At 53.6% G+C, this 15,007-nt stretch overlaps 3 protein-coding genes across 3 annotated transcripts; 2 read left to right on the top strand and 1 right to left on the bottom strand.

Annotated features, from left to right (window-relative positions):
* Window positions 1-2,639: 2,639 nt before the first annotated feature.
* On the top strand, window positions 2,640-4,155 carry BCR38DRAFT_404753 (NADP-specific glutamate dehydrogenase; the record flags this gene model as incomplete). The annotated part of the gene is made up of 4 exons (XM_040857874.1): window positions 2,640-2,685; window positions 2,737-2,962; window positions 3,020-3,902; window positions 3,958-4,155. 4 exons carry the CDS (start codon window positions 2,640-2,642, stop codon window positions 4,153-4,155), a joined length of 1,353 nt encoding a protein of 450 aa, XP_040721290.1.
* A 2,974-nt stretch (window positions 4,156-7,129) lies between these two features.
* Window positions 7,130-11,407, top strand: BCR38DRAFT_480186 (glucose-methanol-choline oxidoreductase; the record flags this gene model as incomplete). Its single annotated transcript, XM_040863247.1, has 4 exons — window positions 7,130-7,790; window positions 7,844-7,960; window positions 8,035-8,590; window positions 8,641-11,407. 4 exons carry the CDS (start codon window positions 7,130-7,132, stop codon window positions 11,405-11,407), a joined length of 4,101 nt encoding a protein of 1,366 aa, XP_040721289.1.
* Window positions 11,408-12,663: 1,256 nt separating this feature from the next.
* BCR38DRAFT_404751 (epoxide hydrolase) lies at window positions 12,664-14,557 on the bottom strand (the record flags this gene model as incomplete). Its single annotated transcript, XM_040857873.1, has 3 exons — window positions 12,664-14,230; window positions 14,281-14,411; window positions 14,495-14,557. The coding sequence occupies 3 exons, from the start codon at window positions 14,555-14,557 to the stop codon at window positions 12,664-12,666; spliced, it is 1,761 nt and encodes a 586-aa protein (XP_040721288.1).
* Between the last annotated feature and the right edge of the window lie 450 nt (window positions 14,558-15,007).

Here is a 15,007-nt window from a genome sequence, read left to right as displayed (position 1 = left end):
ATACAACCAACTAAATGATGGTGGATCTGATGCATTGCGAGGATGGTGAATGGAGTTCATATGGGGGTTCGGAGTTATACGGAGAGTAATATTGTTAGAGCTATCACACTGCGTGCACGGGAGGACTATGCGTGCCAGATGGCACTAGTCGATATGAGAACCTTGGGGGACACGTTATACACTTAAACTTTGGCCAAAATGAGTTGATACGCAATTCGCAAGACATTTTACGCCGAGGATGGTATTGGTTAGAGCGGATGGACTGTGTGCAGCCCACGCCCTGGATCTGAATCTCAATCGTTCTCGTCGCCATGACAAGTTCTAATGGGTCATGTTGTGTTGGGCGCTAGGTGCAACCTGAGCCAAAGGCCCGATTCTGTTACTCGAGGCCGGTTGCGGAACGACAACAGCACGGGGCATGTTCGCACACCATCCGGGGTAGGCGACAAGAACTGCAAGCTGTCAGGGGTGAGCCAACCCCCACAACCGCAATCCTTGTAAGTAGTGTAGATGGTGTAGAGCAGATGGTGGCGTAGAGAGCCTCATGTGGGGAAGGGGGTAACTCGTCAAGTAGGAATTCCGTTCGCGGACGACCTGGAATGGCTTCAGAGCTGGATTTTGAGCCTGGCCGCAGTAAGCGACTTGAATTGCGAAGTCGTCGCCACGGGCCCGCGCAGGCAGGCCGGGTATATTAGAATACTGAGTATGGTGATTGTCAAGAGCAAAGAAGAGCTCAGTCGTTGATTGGGCAGAATAGTAAGTCGGGTTCCGGTTACGGAAATACTGTAAGAGTACACGGACTCAACCGGGTTCATCCGGTATTGGGGTCAATGATGGAGGGCCTGCAACGAGAATACTATCTCCGCAATGTTTGGCATAGTGCATTGCCTTTTATGATGTGTCCATGTGAAGACAAAAACTTTGGCTAGATCGATCTGATAGGTGACTGAGGATGGGAGAAAGTTGGGGATCCGGTAGCGGAACGCCGTTTCAGAGCTACACATAGTTGTTAGTGAAGAGATTCCGTAACCTCACGAGGAGTGATATCCGAAGAAGGCAAATGCCCCACTATCCCACGAGGCTGGCCGCATGAGACTCGAATCGAAAGAGATGGAAATCAGGGTTCCAAGGTCTTGGTTTGACAGGAGAGACCGGTGACGGCGTGGTCGCTGCCATACCCTCAATCGAGTCAATAGAGGAAATGTCGTTTCTAGAAGCTCTTACAAGAAGCAATGTTGTGAGAATTGTGTCACACCAATTGCCCGTTCGGCGAATCAGCAGCGCGGGATAAGACGTGGGCAGTTTTGAAGGGGCAGGGGTAACTCTCAGCTCCGCACTAGGTCTGCCGTGCAGCCGCTAGGGTCTATACTATGGTATCATGGGTAAGTTTTCAATTGTGTGTTTGTACCGTGCTCCACCTAGGCACGAGCCAACTCTTAGCTACCTGGCTTGAAGCGACCTTAACAGCCAGCTGTCTTAATCAGATTAAAAGAAAACGTTGTAGTAGTTTGAATTTCGGCTTTCCATTTACCACCGTCGAAATGGAGGGTTCGAATTCGTTAGCGATCTGCTTCTGTAAGGTGTTTAGTCCCTATTGTAGTTGCTACATACGCGATAATTAGGACGCGTTAACAGCAAGTTGGAATCAGAGGTGGAAGTACCTTTTCGTTAGTATGAATAGGCTAGGTAAGAATCGGTAAGAATCAATATAGCGTTACCTTGGCAGTGGTCCACTGGTACTTGTCAAGGGGGTGAAAACTTTGGCCTGATACCGTAGTATGTACAGGACAAGATTCGCGACATCTCCGTCATCGCCGTATTTTCTTTGGCTGACAATTCGTAAGGACTTCGCACGCGAGCCGATGAACAACTCAGATTTGGTTATGGGCTTGCAATTGATCCCGAGGATATTCCCTGTCCCTAGATGACCCTGATTGTTTAGGGCGACACTGAACGGCCGGATTATGCAGCTTGAAAGACCCAGGAATAAAGGTAGTTTCAACTGAGAGCTAAGCAATGACCTCACATGAGGCATAAAAGATGTTCTATGACGGCATGATAACTCGACCAGCCTAGATTCATCAATAGCTACCTGCAGAACCATTGCTTGCATCGTTGTCGCCCAATAACAGCGCAACGATACTTGCTCTGTCGGAAAATGGGGAAGGGTACGTCCTGACAACTGTGATGGAGTTGAGCAAAAACTGTCGACAAACGACACCCCGCCCCCACTATGCGCCCGCATGATCCACATAGGTATAATGCAAGTCCCTAAGGGACGGGTTTCCAACTACCCGTATCGGTGGAATCAGAGCAGGGGAAGGCTGACGAGTGAGCCGTGTTCGGTGCTCATTTCTATGAACGTTGTCTATAGCACCGCGCTAGCTTCATGCCCAGTCCATGGACCCCAGGGAATAAATGGATTGCGCGATGCGGACTACGGACGATGGCTCCTGCCTGGCTATAAAGCCCGTGCCTGCCTCCGGCTGTCTCGTAGCTCCTTCCTCACGAACTTTCATACCCAGCGATACCCCAGAGACTAGCGTGACGAATTTCATCCACAAGAAACCTCCCCCGATCCCCAACAAACTCACCATTGCCACCCAAACACCCTTGCCTTAGGCAAGACCGCCACCAACATGTCGAACCTTCCATCTGAGCCCGAGTTCGAGCAGGCATACAAAGGTATATAGTATTTTCACTGAAACCTACTGGATTTGAGCTGACCGGTAATAGAGCTTGTAAGCACCCTTGAGAACAGCACATTGTTTGAGAAGAACCCCGAGTTCCGAACGGCCTTGAGCGTTGTGTCCATCCCCGAGCGTATCATCCAGTTCAGAGTCGTGTGGGAAGATGACAGCGGCGCCCTGCAAGTCAACCGCGGATACCGTGTGCAGTTCAACTCAGCGCTAGGCCCCTACAAGGGCGGTCTTCGTTTCCACCCCACTGTCAACCTGTCCATGTGAGTACACGGGAAATTGGGAGCTACCTAACGGATTTGCTGATGCAAGCAACACAGCCTTAAGTTCCTTGGCTTCGAGCAGATCTTCAAGAATGCCTTGACGGGACTCCAAATGGGTGGTGGCAAAGGTGGAGCCGACTTCGACCCCAAGGGCAAGAGCGACAACGAGATCCGCAAGTTCTGCGTTGCTTTCATGACGGAGCTGTCCAAGCACATCGGTGCCGACACTGATGTCCCAGCTGGAGACATTGGCGTCAGCGGCCGAGAAATCGGCTGGATGTTCGGAACCTACCGCAAGCTCCGAAACCAGTGGGAAGGAGTGTTGACTGGAAAGGGTGGCAGCTGGGGTGGATCCTTGATCCGGCCCGAAGCTACCGGATACGGCCTCGTCTACTATGTCGGCCACATGCTCGAGTATGCCGGCAAGGGAGACTGGACGGGAAAGCGAGTGGCTATCTCCGGCTCCGGAAACGTTGCGCAGTACGCCGCCTTGAAGTGCATTGAGCTTGGAGCCACTGTTGTGTCCCTGTCCGACTCCAAGGGTGCCCTCATCGCCGAGGGCGACAAGGGCTTCAAGCCCGAGGAGGTATACCAAATTGCCGACCTCAAGGTGGCCCGAAAGGCTTTGACTGCGTTCGAGAACAGCTCATACAAGTACATTGAAGGTGCCCGCCCATGGGTACATGTCGGCAAGGTTGACGTTGCCCTGCCATGTGCGACTCAAAACGAGGTCAGCAAGGAGGAAGCGCAGACCCTTGTCGACAACGGCTGCTTGTTCATTGCCGAAGGTTCCAACATGGGTTGCACGCAGGAAGCCATCGATGTTTTCGAAGGCGTAAGGAAGGCTAAGGGAGGCGAGTCTATCTGGTACGCCCCAGGTAAAGCTGCCAACGCTGGTGGTGTTGCCGTCTCTGGTTTGGAGATGGCTCAGAACAGCCAGGTAAGTCCAATTGCGTCACCTTATTACGACCCAGTGCTAACTTCGTACCCTACAGCGTCTAAACTGGACTTCGGAGGAAGTCGATGAGAAGCTCAAGGGCATTATGAAGAATGCTTTCGAGAATGGTTTGAACACGGCCAAGGAGTACCTCACAACCAAGGACGGTGAACTGCCCAGCTTAGTTGCTGGCAGCAACATCGCCGGTTTCGTGAAGGTTGTGAGTGCCATGAAGGATCAAGGCGACTGGTACTAGGCCAAACAGGCGAGGTGTTGAGAATGGATCACTGGGAGGAGAGAAAGGGGAATCTTGACGATCTGCTGTGTAGCGGAATCTGTACGAAGTACGAACAGGAGTTATTGGGGGCGGTAAATTTTGTTATTTCAGAAACATGGTGTGGAACTGTAACAGCAATGACGACGATTGTTGGTCGAATATTCTTGGAAGCTGAAACTCGACGACGCCTTGTCGAGGTGGTGATTTGGCAACGCCGCAAAAGTAACTGTCCTCTTCTTTGGGCTGGGGTTGGGGTGTACAGCGATCACTGGCAACAATATTTCGTACGTCGTAGATACGCCATCGAGTTATTACCTTACCATGTATTCACAGCGACTGAATGTAAACGAACCATGAGAGCAACAAGGAGAATTGCGCATTAAGAAGTTTTCGACATTGCCAGTTTTGGATGATGCTGATGTGATGCCGGTACGATGCCATGTGCATCTGAGCCACTGTGTCAGCTTCGGAAAGTTCCTAGGGCAAGACTTTGTGGAGGGACGGCATCTTGTTCATTCCTCCAAGTTGGAGAAGAGCCGAGTCTTACACACCACCAAGCGGCGGCTGCGGAGCTGACACATTGCCCGCATCTTGCGAGCCAAAAATTGATATGCAATGCTCGAATTGGGTTCCCAAAGATAGAATTCATTAGGCGGTATTTTTTTAGCTGCGTCGAATAGGGATTACCATGATGCCAATGCTCAATGCTGCAACGCAATTGGCTTTTTTCACTTGCAGACTTTAGATGGAGGCGCTATTAGGGAAGTCGGATAGGCAATGTCACACCGACAAGGTCAGCCTTCATAGGAAAGCCAATAAGCAGCTAGATCGGGCTTCATATTAATATCAGTTGCTGCTAGACTTCGCCTACTTACCTAAGGTAGGTTTCTTAATAAAGAGAGTGTGTGTGAGAGAGAGAGAGAGAGAGCGGGGGTTTCTTTCCAAATCTCCTCACCAACCGGAGTGCTAGAAGTCACTTATGGGGAGTTTTTCATTTAACATCTGCAGCCAGAAACAAATATTGAAAGCTAACAGCTGTTACGCAACCCCGGCACAAGTTGCAATCAGTTAATTCGTTTGCACATTGGTAAAATGTAGCCGACGAACTGGCGGAGGGACAGGACATGTCGTGGGGAAATTTTGTCTTCGGGAGGCATCTGGTCGAAGTTCTGACATGATACCGTTGCCCCGATCCGTCTCGTATCACAAACATCCCACTCGCTGTAGCTCAAAGACGGACCGACAGAGCTGGTCTGACTCATACCCGAAAAATCAGCCTTATGGCACTTGTCCGTCTCGTCTTGACTCGACGAACGACTGGAGAATTGTGCCGGACCTCGAGATGGCCGAGGCCATTCGGTGTGCGCCCAGCGATTGAGCTGACGTTGTGATCGCGATGACATACATCCTGTGCCGTCGACTCGCAGATAGCATCTGCAACCTGCGACCGAGATTGGAGCGACGGAGCAGCGCCTCACGGCCTCTCAACGGCATGCAAGTGCGAGATCCAGCTCGAATGGACAGACTGGACTCGAACAAAGACGGCATCGCCGGTGATAGGCAATACCGGGGTGTCGCGCATCTTGCTACGGTGTGAGCAGCACAGCCTGGTTGAGGACAAGGCCGCCTCTTCCTTCCAACCCGGCTGCACTATGCTGCAAGTAAGGCGGAAAAGGATCTCTGGGGGTGTAGCAACCGATGGATCGGACAATGATGACTTATCGAACCGGCCTGTCACATTGAGTAAGGTTTGGCGCCTATCGCACTCTTCGTCGCTCCTGCGCCAATCAACGTTACGCACGCATCGACATTTCTCAAAGACGAGAAGAAAAAAGCCACATTTCGAAGGGCCCCTGTCAATTGCGCGGAACTTGTCGTTAGTTCCCGTGGGCCGGGGCGCCTGGACAAAGGCCCCGTCCAAGAATATTTATTCACTCGTCGTTCGACCTCGGGAGCGGTCAGTGTCAAGTCTAAACTCGCAGGAGTCGACTGTCTCAGGACTGCAGCCAGCTTGTACGCCCTCCACGAGGTCACGGTCGAATTCCGAAGAAGTAACGTTCGAGTCTATGGAAAGAAAAAGTTAATGATAGGGCGGCCAGGACTCCATTTCATGGCCGTTATCGATCCGGGGCTGTGTGCCCTGCCAGTGCCGAGCAGTCATACGCAGTGGGCACAGGGGGTTCAATCCTCCATCCGCTCATCTTCGTCCGTCGGCATCTTGATGTCGACGTCGATCGATAGACCCCCTCGGCTAATGTTCTTTTGGTTAGTCTCGCCCGTGTCTGCATAGCTGTTCTGCTTTCAGCCCGATCCAGCGGGTCATCTTGGCTGGACTTGACTGGCTTGCAGGTGGTCGAGTACGGGGTGTTTGGGTCGCCATTGGACCGTCCACGCTGCCCATTTTCAGCACGCGAATATTTTGAGGAATAGATATGGCAGAGTGGGCCAATTATGGCGACGATCTTCATACCATTTCCCCCGCCCTGCCTCAGCTCTGGTTACTAATGTATGCGGGCTTACACTGCGCCGCCTTCTGGTACCTCGCTCTAGTCGTCGAGGAACGACAACATGACAACTGTAGTTCGTTCATGCCGTTGGGAAGGGGGGTCCCTCCGTCATACATGCCCCGACGCACATGGCCGTGCCTAGTTGTGGGATGCGAACCAATGTCGACACATATATGAAGCCACCAATATCCACGGGGCTTGTGATAATCGGTAGTTGTCCACGATTCTCCTCTGGCCGTTGCTTATACTTCCTTCCCGCGACTATACTTTGAATCCTGAATATCAGCCACGAACCCGCTGCTCTTGTCTATAGCTGTTTCATTCATATAATCGCCCAATATTGTTTTCTCGTTTCGAGTTGCGGTGGAGAGCCTCAACCCGGCTGCCCAAAATTGGTAGTTGAACCGACACTGGGTCTAGCTTCTCGGTCCAGTCGAATCCAAAGTATGGCTCCCAGTTCAGACACGGCGAAAACCCCAGCGCCGGCACCAATGAACAGAGCCAGAAATATGGCCACCCACACCAATGGCAACTCTGCGGAAAGGCCACCGAGCCAACCAGTCCAGGCAGCCAAGGCTGTAGCTTTCCATGACCCCTTCAATGGTAGTGGTGCAACGACGAGCCACGCCAATGGTATCCCTACCCCTGTGCCGTCGCCGCTCCCGGAGCTCTTCATCGAGAAAGGCTCTCATCGCATTCAGTCCTTCGGTGTCCATGAAAACGACAGCGCAGGACCGTCTCGAATCCATGCGAGAATACGATCGTGGGGTGATGACGCCAAGGGTACCAACGCCTTCCCGCGCATCTCGAAGCCGACGGAGCTAATGCGTAGTTCGTATGACTGCGTTGTTATCGGCTCCGGCTATGGCGGCGGTGTTGCCGCATCCCGCATGGCCCGCGCCGGAGAATCCGTCTGTCTGCTGGAACGCGGGAAGGAGCGCTGGCCCGGCGAGTACCCGAGTGATATGGGCGATGCGCTGGACCAGGTCCATTACTCGGGCGAGTTTGCCCCGGGCTGGCTGCCCAAGAAGATCGTGAACGGCGGTGACCCGACGGGCATGTACCATATCATATTCGGCAACGGCCAGAATGCCATCGTTGCCAATGGTGAGTGTTGTCGTCCCTGTATAGATCTCGATTTGCAAACTGATTATCGACAGGACTTGGTGGGACTAGTTTGATGAACGCAAATGTATATTTACGAGCCGACAAGGCGACGCTGTCCATGGAAATGTGGCCCGAAGAGATCAGGAATGATCCAAGCAGCTTGGACCAGTGTAAGTTGCACAATCACTTCACCAGCAAAGCCTGCAGAACTTCCCGCTCCATGCTGACTTGTCTCTTCAACCAGACTTTGAAAAGGTCGAAGAGGTGCTCGAGCCAAAGCAGTACCCGAAAGAATGGCCCGATCTCCCCAAATTGGATCTGCTTGAAAAGCAAGCAAACCACTTGAACATGGGCAAGAAATTCAGGAGAGTGCATCAGACGACACGCTTCCACAATGGGCCAAACAGTTGTGGTGTCGAGATGGCCCCTTCGGCGCTTACGGGTCAAGACGCCACAGGACTGAACGACGGATCCAAGAACACCACTCTGGTCACCTACTTGGCCGATGCGTGGAATTGGGGTGCCGAGATGTTCTGTGAGTCTGAAGTACGGTACATCACCAAGGCTCCAGATCGAGAGGGGTACATCGTCTACTTCGCTTGGCATGGGAGAAACCGAGGGCACTTCAAGGCTAACCTCCACGGCGATCTAATGTGGGTGCACGCCAAGAAAGCCGTCTTCCTCGGGGCCGGTGCGATTGGCACGACTGAGATCCTGCTGAGGAGCAAGGAGATGGGATTGGACATGAGTGAACAAGTCGGCCAGAACATGAGTGGCAACGGTGACATGTTGGCATTCGGGTAATTACACCTCGTTTACCTGATCTGGAATTATAACTAATGCATTTCAGATATAACACGAACCACGAAGTGAACGCCGTAGGAAGTCCTTTCCCTTCCCCTTACCACCCAGTCGGACCTTGTATCACCGGCATCATTGACAACAGAGAGGGTCACGAAAATCCTCTGGACGGATACGTCATTGAAGAGGGCACCGTCCCCAAGGCCTTGGCGCCCTTCCTTCAGGCCATGCTTGAACTCCTGCCCGGTAGCGTTGCGCCCCAGGGCGAGTCCCTAATCGAACAGTTCCGAGCCAATCTGGCCCGGGCGGGCAGTCTCTTCCTCGGCCCTTATTTCCGCCAGGGCGCTATCGAGAGGTCGCAAGTGTTCCTCGTTATGTCACACGATAGCAACCAGGCCATCCTGACGCTCAAAGAAGACAAGCCCGTTCTGGAGTTCCTTGGCGTTGGTCGTAGCGACCATGTCAAGTACTTGAACGATATTCTGGGAAAGGCGACTCGCGCTGTAGGCGGAACTTTTGTCCAGAACCCTTTCTATTCCCTCATGAAAGAGCAGCAAATCACGGTTCACCCGATCGGTGGTGCTTGCATGTCTTCAGATGGCACTGGTAAGAGTGGTGCCACCAACCACTTTGGCGAAGTATTCGCTGGGGAGGGCAGAGAGACCCACCGAGGTCTTATTGTTACCGACGGCGCAGTGATCCCTGCTGCGCTTGGTGCCAACCCACTCGCAACCATTACGGCCCTCGCAGAACGATCCCTTGACGTTTATGCTAAGCGGGAACGGTTGCGAATCAGCACCCGTAAGAACGGGATCCTCGATCTCTTTGGGTCTCCTCAATATTCCCATCACAGCCGGAGATGGTTCGACGACGAGGACGATAGAGAGGAGAGCATGAGCATTTCTAGTGCCAAGACAGTCATCAACACAGCTGAGCGCCTGAAAGACGGTGGCTTTGGCTTCACCGAGGTCATGTCGGGCTTCATTCATCGCGACGAAGGCCTGAAGCGGGACTGCCGACAAACTTACGAGCTGGCTGCTAGGATGGCCGAATCTCGTTGCGAGTCGGCCCGGTTCTTCCTCAGCGTGCAGTCCTTCAACACTCGGTCTGTTGTAAACGATCCCGAACATCGGGCGATGCTTACCGGCACCTTTTCTTGCCCGACCATCCCAGGATCTCCCTTCATGGTGCAACGGGGCGACTTCAACCTCTTCAGACAGGACCTCAAGGCGCCGGGTACCAGGAATCTGATCTACAATTTCCACATGCGCGGGGTCGACGGCAGGCTACTTCGCTTCCGTGGCTACAAGGTTGTCGACTCTTCTGTGGCACTGTCGCCCATGCAGTTCTGGCGTGCTACTAGCACTCTATACGTCACCATCACGGAGCCTTACGTCGACAACGAGTACGACGAAGACGAGGCCGAGGATGATCTTGGAGCCAGGGGTAAAATCATCGCCAAGGGCATCATGAAGATTCAACCGGCAGACTTTGCCAGTCAGATGCTGACGGTCACGCCGACGGGCAGCAGCCTCCTAAAAAAGGTAGTGAGCGCGACGAGCTTCTTGACCTACTTCACCCGCAAGTCGATGTCGCTGTTCCTGGCGCCCCTTACGCCGTTGCAGTACCCGACTCAAAGCTACAAGGGCTACGTCAACGACACCCCGCCCAGTGCTACTTGGACCATCGAAGCCGAGGACGGTTGCATTTCCAAAATGCACATGTGGGAGCCTACTCACATCGTCGACGGAGAGGCCAAGAACCTCTTCATGGTCCCGGGAGCAGCCGTAGACCACCAGATTTACGCCCTGCCAACCATCCGGTACAATGCGGTCAACTACTTCACCCGAGCGGGATACCGCGTCTTCATCACAGTGCACCGCATCGGCATGGTCATGGCCGCGCAGAAAGACTGGACGACCTTCGACGCGCGTCTCGACATCAAGGCGTGTCTCGAGACGATTCGCAAAGAGTACGACACGAAGCCCATCTACACCATCGCGCACTGCATGGGCAGCGTGGCGCTCTCGACCGGCCTTCTCGATGGCACCATCCCCACCGATTGGATCTCGGGCGTGACCTGCAGCCAGGTCTTCATGAACCCCATGTGGAACACCATGAACCTCATCAAGGCCATGGCGGCGCCCGTCCCGCTCGACCGCGCCTACAAGGCCGTCGCGGGGTCCTGGTTCAGCTGCAGTACGGGACCGGACGACAGTTTTGTCCAGAAGGCGTTTAATGAGATGCTACGCTTTATGCCTGATGAGCGGAAGGAGCTCTGCAATAACGCGAGTTGTCACCGCACTGCGCTGGTGTTTGGAAGGTGCTGGAATCATCACAACCTCAACGAGGCTACGCATCGCCAGATCGACCGTTTCTTCGGCGGCGTCAATATGACGCTGCTGCATTTGCTCATGAAGCAGGGGGTCGAGGGGGGCGTCATGTCTAATACCCCGCTGTGCGAGCGCCTTGATACGCGGGAGAATATTCTGAGGCTGAGGGGCATCCCGTTCCTCTTATTCGTAGGACGCGACAACGCCGTGTTGAGCCCCGCGAGTACCGAGAAGACGTACGAGAAGCTGTGCGATGCGTTTGGAACGCGGGATTTGCATGATGGAGAGGGGCTGCAGTATAAGAGGAGGGTGGTGCCCGATTATGGACATTTGGACTGTTGGATGGGGCGGAATGCCTGGAAGGATGTGTACCCGTTTGTGAGGGAGGAGGTCGATCGTGTTGTTAGGGGGGAGAAGTATGTTTTTAAGGAGCCGAGGGATAGATTTTTGGACATGGTGGAGAATGGGTTGTTGAATTATTAGGTGGCAGGATTTGTTTGGGAGGATAAAGGCACCACGGGATGGGTATGGTTGCATAGATCTGTTGCGTTGGCGTCGGGATATGGAGTTTGCGTTGAGATTAGGAGGCTGGCTTGAACGAATACCCTTCTTTGCCTCCAAACATGGAATCTCTCTACGGTTTTTCCTGGTCTGATACTTGTATATGCGGTCTTGGTAGTTTATGATTGAACGCGTTATATCTGAGATGTGAGGAGTCCTAATATTCATAACTACCAAGAGCCGTGATGAAATATCAACGCATGTTTGAGGTCGGCTTGATTTTTTCCTTTATTTTCGTTTTTTTCTTCTTTCTTCGTACGTTGATTGAGTAAGCAGGGGGTTCCGTGGCAACCAGCGGTCGGGAAGGAGAACGATTCCCACCTCTTCAGGGGTGTGCACCAGCCCATCATCGATATTCGTTGCCTGGTTGGAGGGGAGCGGCGCAGGCGGCGGGTTTCAATCGTCTCCAAACTCGTCAGACCCAAGCGCAACTGTTCTCCCATCTCCATTCCGACCAAGTCATCCAGCATCGCAGCATGATTATAGCCAATCTTCCGGTAACGCTGTTGGCTGAAACCCTACGTCAGCGGGGGGCTACTCTTCCGTGTCCAGGAAGTGAATGAAGCCGGCATCAGCACCGACCGACTATGTTCAGCGAGCGGGCAACCTTCCAGATGTGATACTCGGTGAACCTGCCACGGGAGGGCTATTCTAGATGTCGGTTCTGGCTGTACCCGCAAAGCTTTCAACGTCGTTGCTCGTCATAGGAACCTGCAACTCATGCCAGAAAGCGGCTCTGTTCTCGTGACGCACAACACACCAGAAGGAGCTTTGTCTTTGGGGGGTTATCACTAACATCGTCCAGTACCACACCAGCTGTTGAGCTCCTTTCACCGCGCAGGGGTGAACCGTATGAACTGTGTTTATGGGGCGACTTCCCTACTTCCCTCGTCGTCATAGACTTGACGACGCACCCGGGGCTCAGGCTAGGCAACGCTCGGTATTTCTGGTCTGGTTGTGAGTATGATTTAGAAGCACGCCCCCAAGATCTGTTGGAAGAGGGTGCCTGCCCATGGAGCGCAATGCCGACTGTAATCGATAACACGGGTCACAATATCCCAGATTATTGGATATACGACCTTTACCACCCTCGTCCACATCACATATATAGGAAGCGCCACAGAGCCCATGGGCCCGATCCTCATTATCCACATAATAACAAATGGTATCATCCAAGCTCAAGGCGCCTTCGCCGGCGGCGGCGTCACAACCGGAATCGCGTTCGGGCTCACCGAAGCCAAGGTATCATCGCTCTTCTCCGTGTACAACTTCCCCCTGTTCTCCGAATCCGACTCGACTCTAGTCTCCTCACTAATCTCGCGCTGAGGGTGTCCCCGCTCCTCCGTGATGGGTGCCAGGAGCCCATCGGCCCCTTTCCTCGCCGACGTTTGGGAGTTTGCCCTGGCAGCTGGCGTTGGGGTTTGCAAAGCCAGAGCTCCCAGTGCGGCCACGGTGTTTTGAGCATCTCCATTTCGAGCTGCAGCTTCACCATCGTCGGACACTACTTGCTCTAATGGCGCTGTAGATGGAGCCGGGGCTGGTTTGAGCCTCGGGTCTAAACGCAGCACCTCTTTGGCGAGCCCCCTCACGCCCGCTGCGATGAGTCCAGGTCTTTCCCAGGCCAGCAATCCCGACTTGCCGCTCGCTCGATGCGTATACACAACATGGTACTTCGCGTTTGCCCAGCTGGGACAAGCGTAGCCGTCTTTGTCCTCGACCTTCAAAGGAGTCTGGGCCGCCACATGGTCGGCCTGCACATCTTGTTGAGCCGGCGCCGGAGCCCCAGGCCGAATTTCCGTCTCAGTCTCATCTCGAAGGAACACTGTGATGGCGACTTTGGGTTTCCGGGTCATTTTCTTGGCCGCCGGCTCCGGGTGTTGCACACAGTGTGCCCAGAACCGCATCGCTGCCTCGGGTCCAGGCAGCCAAGAAAGCTGCGTGAAGTTGATGATTTCAGTCGGGGTGAACTTCTTTTTCGGGCCGATCAACTGTAAACTCTTGAGCGCAAACACCAGAAGTCCGGTTGGAGAATCGCAAAGCGCGTAAGCGAGAGTATTGGGCTCTCCGAGACCAAGTTGATTCAAGCCGAATTGCGAAGGCGTGGGCGACTTCCTAGACTTCTCGACCAGACGGCTCCGTTTCAGCGCCGAGAAATCCTCGCTGCGGTAACCGAGAATAGGGGCGTGGAAGAAGCTTGCTATCGACCATTTCGCCCACTCCATCGGCGCCTCCCGTAGCTTTGGTTCGGCGAGTGGCGGCGAGATGAAATGAGTCCCGAGACAAGTGTTCGAGTACTGACTTGCAAGGTAATGGACCAGTTTCCAGTCAATCTCTGCTGGCGAGGCGGAACCGGATCCCGCATTGGTGACCAGGTAATGGGGATAATCCAGCCGGCTCATTAATGCATTAAGTATTTCTGCCGAGGTGGAGATGACGGACGTATTATTGGGCAGCGCATCGCTGAACGCAAGCCCAGGGAGGGACGGGATGATCAGATGAAAGGGCTGGTCGGCGGCCGCATCTTCAGGGTCCGTGAAGGTCCTGACGAGATGGCCGAAGGATAGGCTGGTGAAAGGGAATGGGGGTATCAATAGCAGAGGAACGGCAGAGGAGTGAGATGAACGTATATGGACAAAATGAATACGGACTGGAGCCTCAGCTCCCGCAATTGTGAACGCGGTGCGAAATTGGGGCAGCTCGTCGTTGAGCGCTTCCTCTTGCGCCCGCCATGAGTATTGCTCAAGCCTGTGGACACGTCAGTACCTCGTCTCATCATACCATTTGATTGGACTTACCAAAAGTCTATCAGGGGCTCAACTTCACCTTTCGGCTCCCACCAGTCCTTCGACCTGGGTTGCGAATCCTCGTGAGGCAGCCGGGTAATTTCGAGCTTCTGCTTGGTGAGGTCCAAATATCGCGACGAGACCTAAGCGGCGCGTCAGCCACAAGGTTTGGTGACACCCCGACGCGATCAACCGGTTAGGCGTGGCTGGAATGGAAACAACTCACATGCATCCGGTAAGGCTTGACCTCGTCGTTGGTCGCGGCTAGTTCCGCCGCTGCAGAAGCCATGGTTACTATTACATAGAAAGGGCGAGGCAATCGAAGCAATTCACAACATAAAACCTCGCGCTGAACAACAAGATTATCGACAAGCAAACACGCGAGAGCAAAGACAAAGACCAGGAGAATTAGCGACTCAATATTACCCATGCCGCCTATCCGACAGTAAATTATCTCAGGTTTTAAGGGTTCTGTGGCTTGGGTGACAACAGTCAAGTGTGGCGAGTGCCACTATACTGCACAAGGTATAGTGTAGTGACGGAATCAAGATTCAACCCGGCTTGGCTGGTCTCGACCCCATTAAGATCCTTGCAGACCTGGGAAGAGGTGGCGGTGCATACGTGGCATCCCCTTTTCTCGGAAATGATCTACAAGGATGGCTTGCCGGTCACCGTAAGTTCTGTGGCTCACCGACAAATGGTGTCCTGGAGTATTCAAATCGGGAAGGACATGGCAAGC

The sequence above is a fragment of the Pseudomassariella vexata genome (genome assembly GCF_002105095.1).
Source record: "Pseudomassariella vexata strain CBS 129021 chromosome Unknown BCR38scaffold_1, whole genome shotgun sequence".
Taxonomy (NCBI): domain Eukaryota; kingdom Fungi; phylum Ascomycota; class Sordariomycetes; order Amphisphaeriales; family Pseudomassariaceae; genus Pseudomassariella; species Pseudomassariella vexata.
This window is presented reverse-complemented; position numbering and strand designations above follow the sequence as displayed.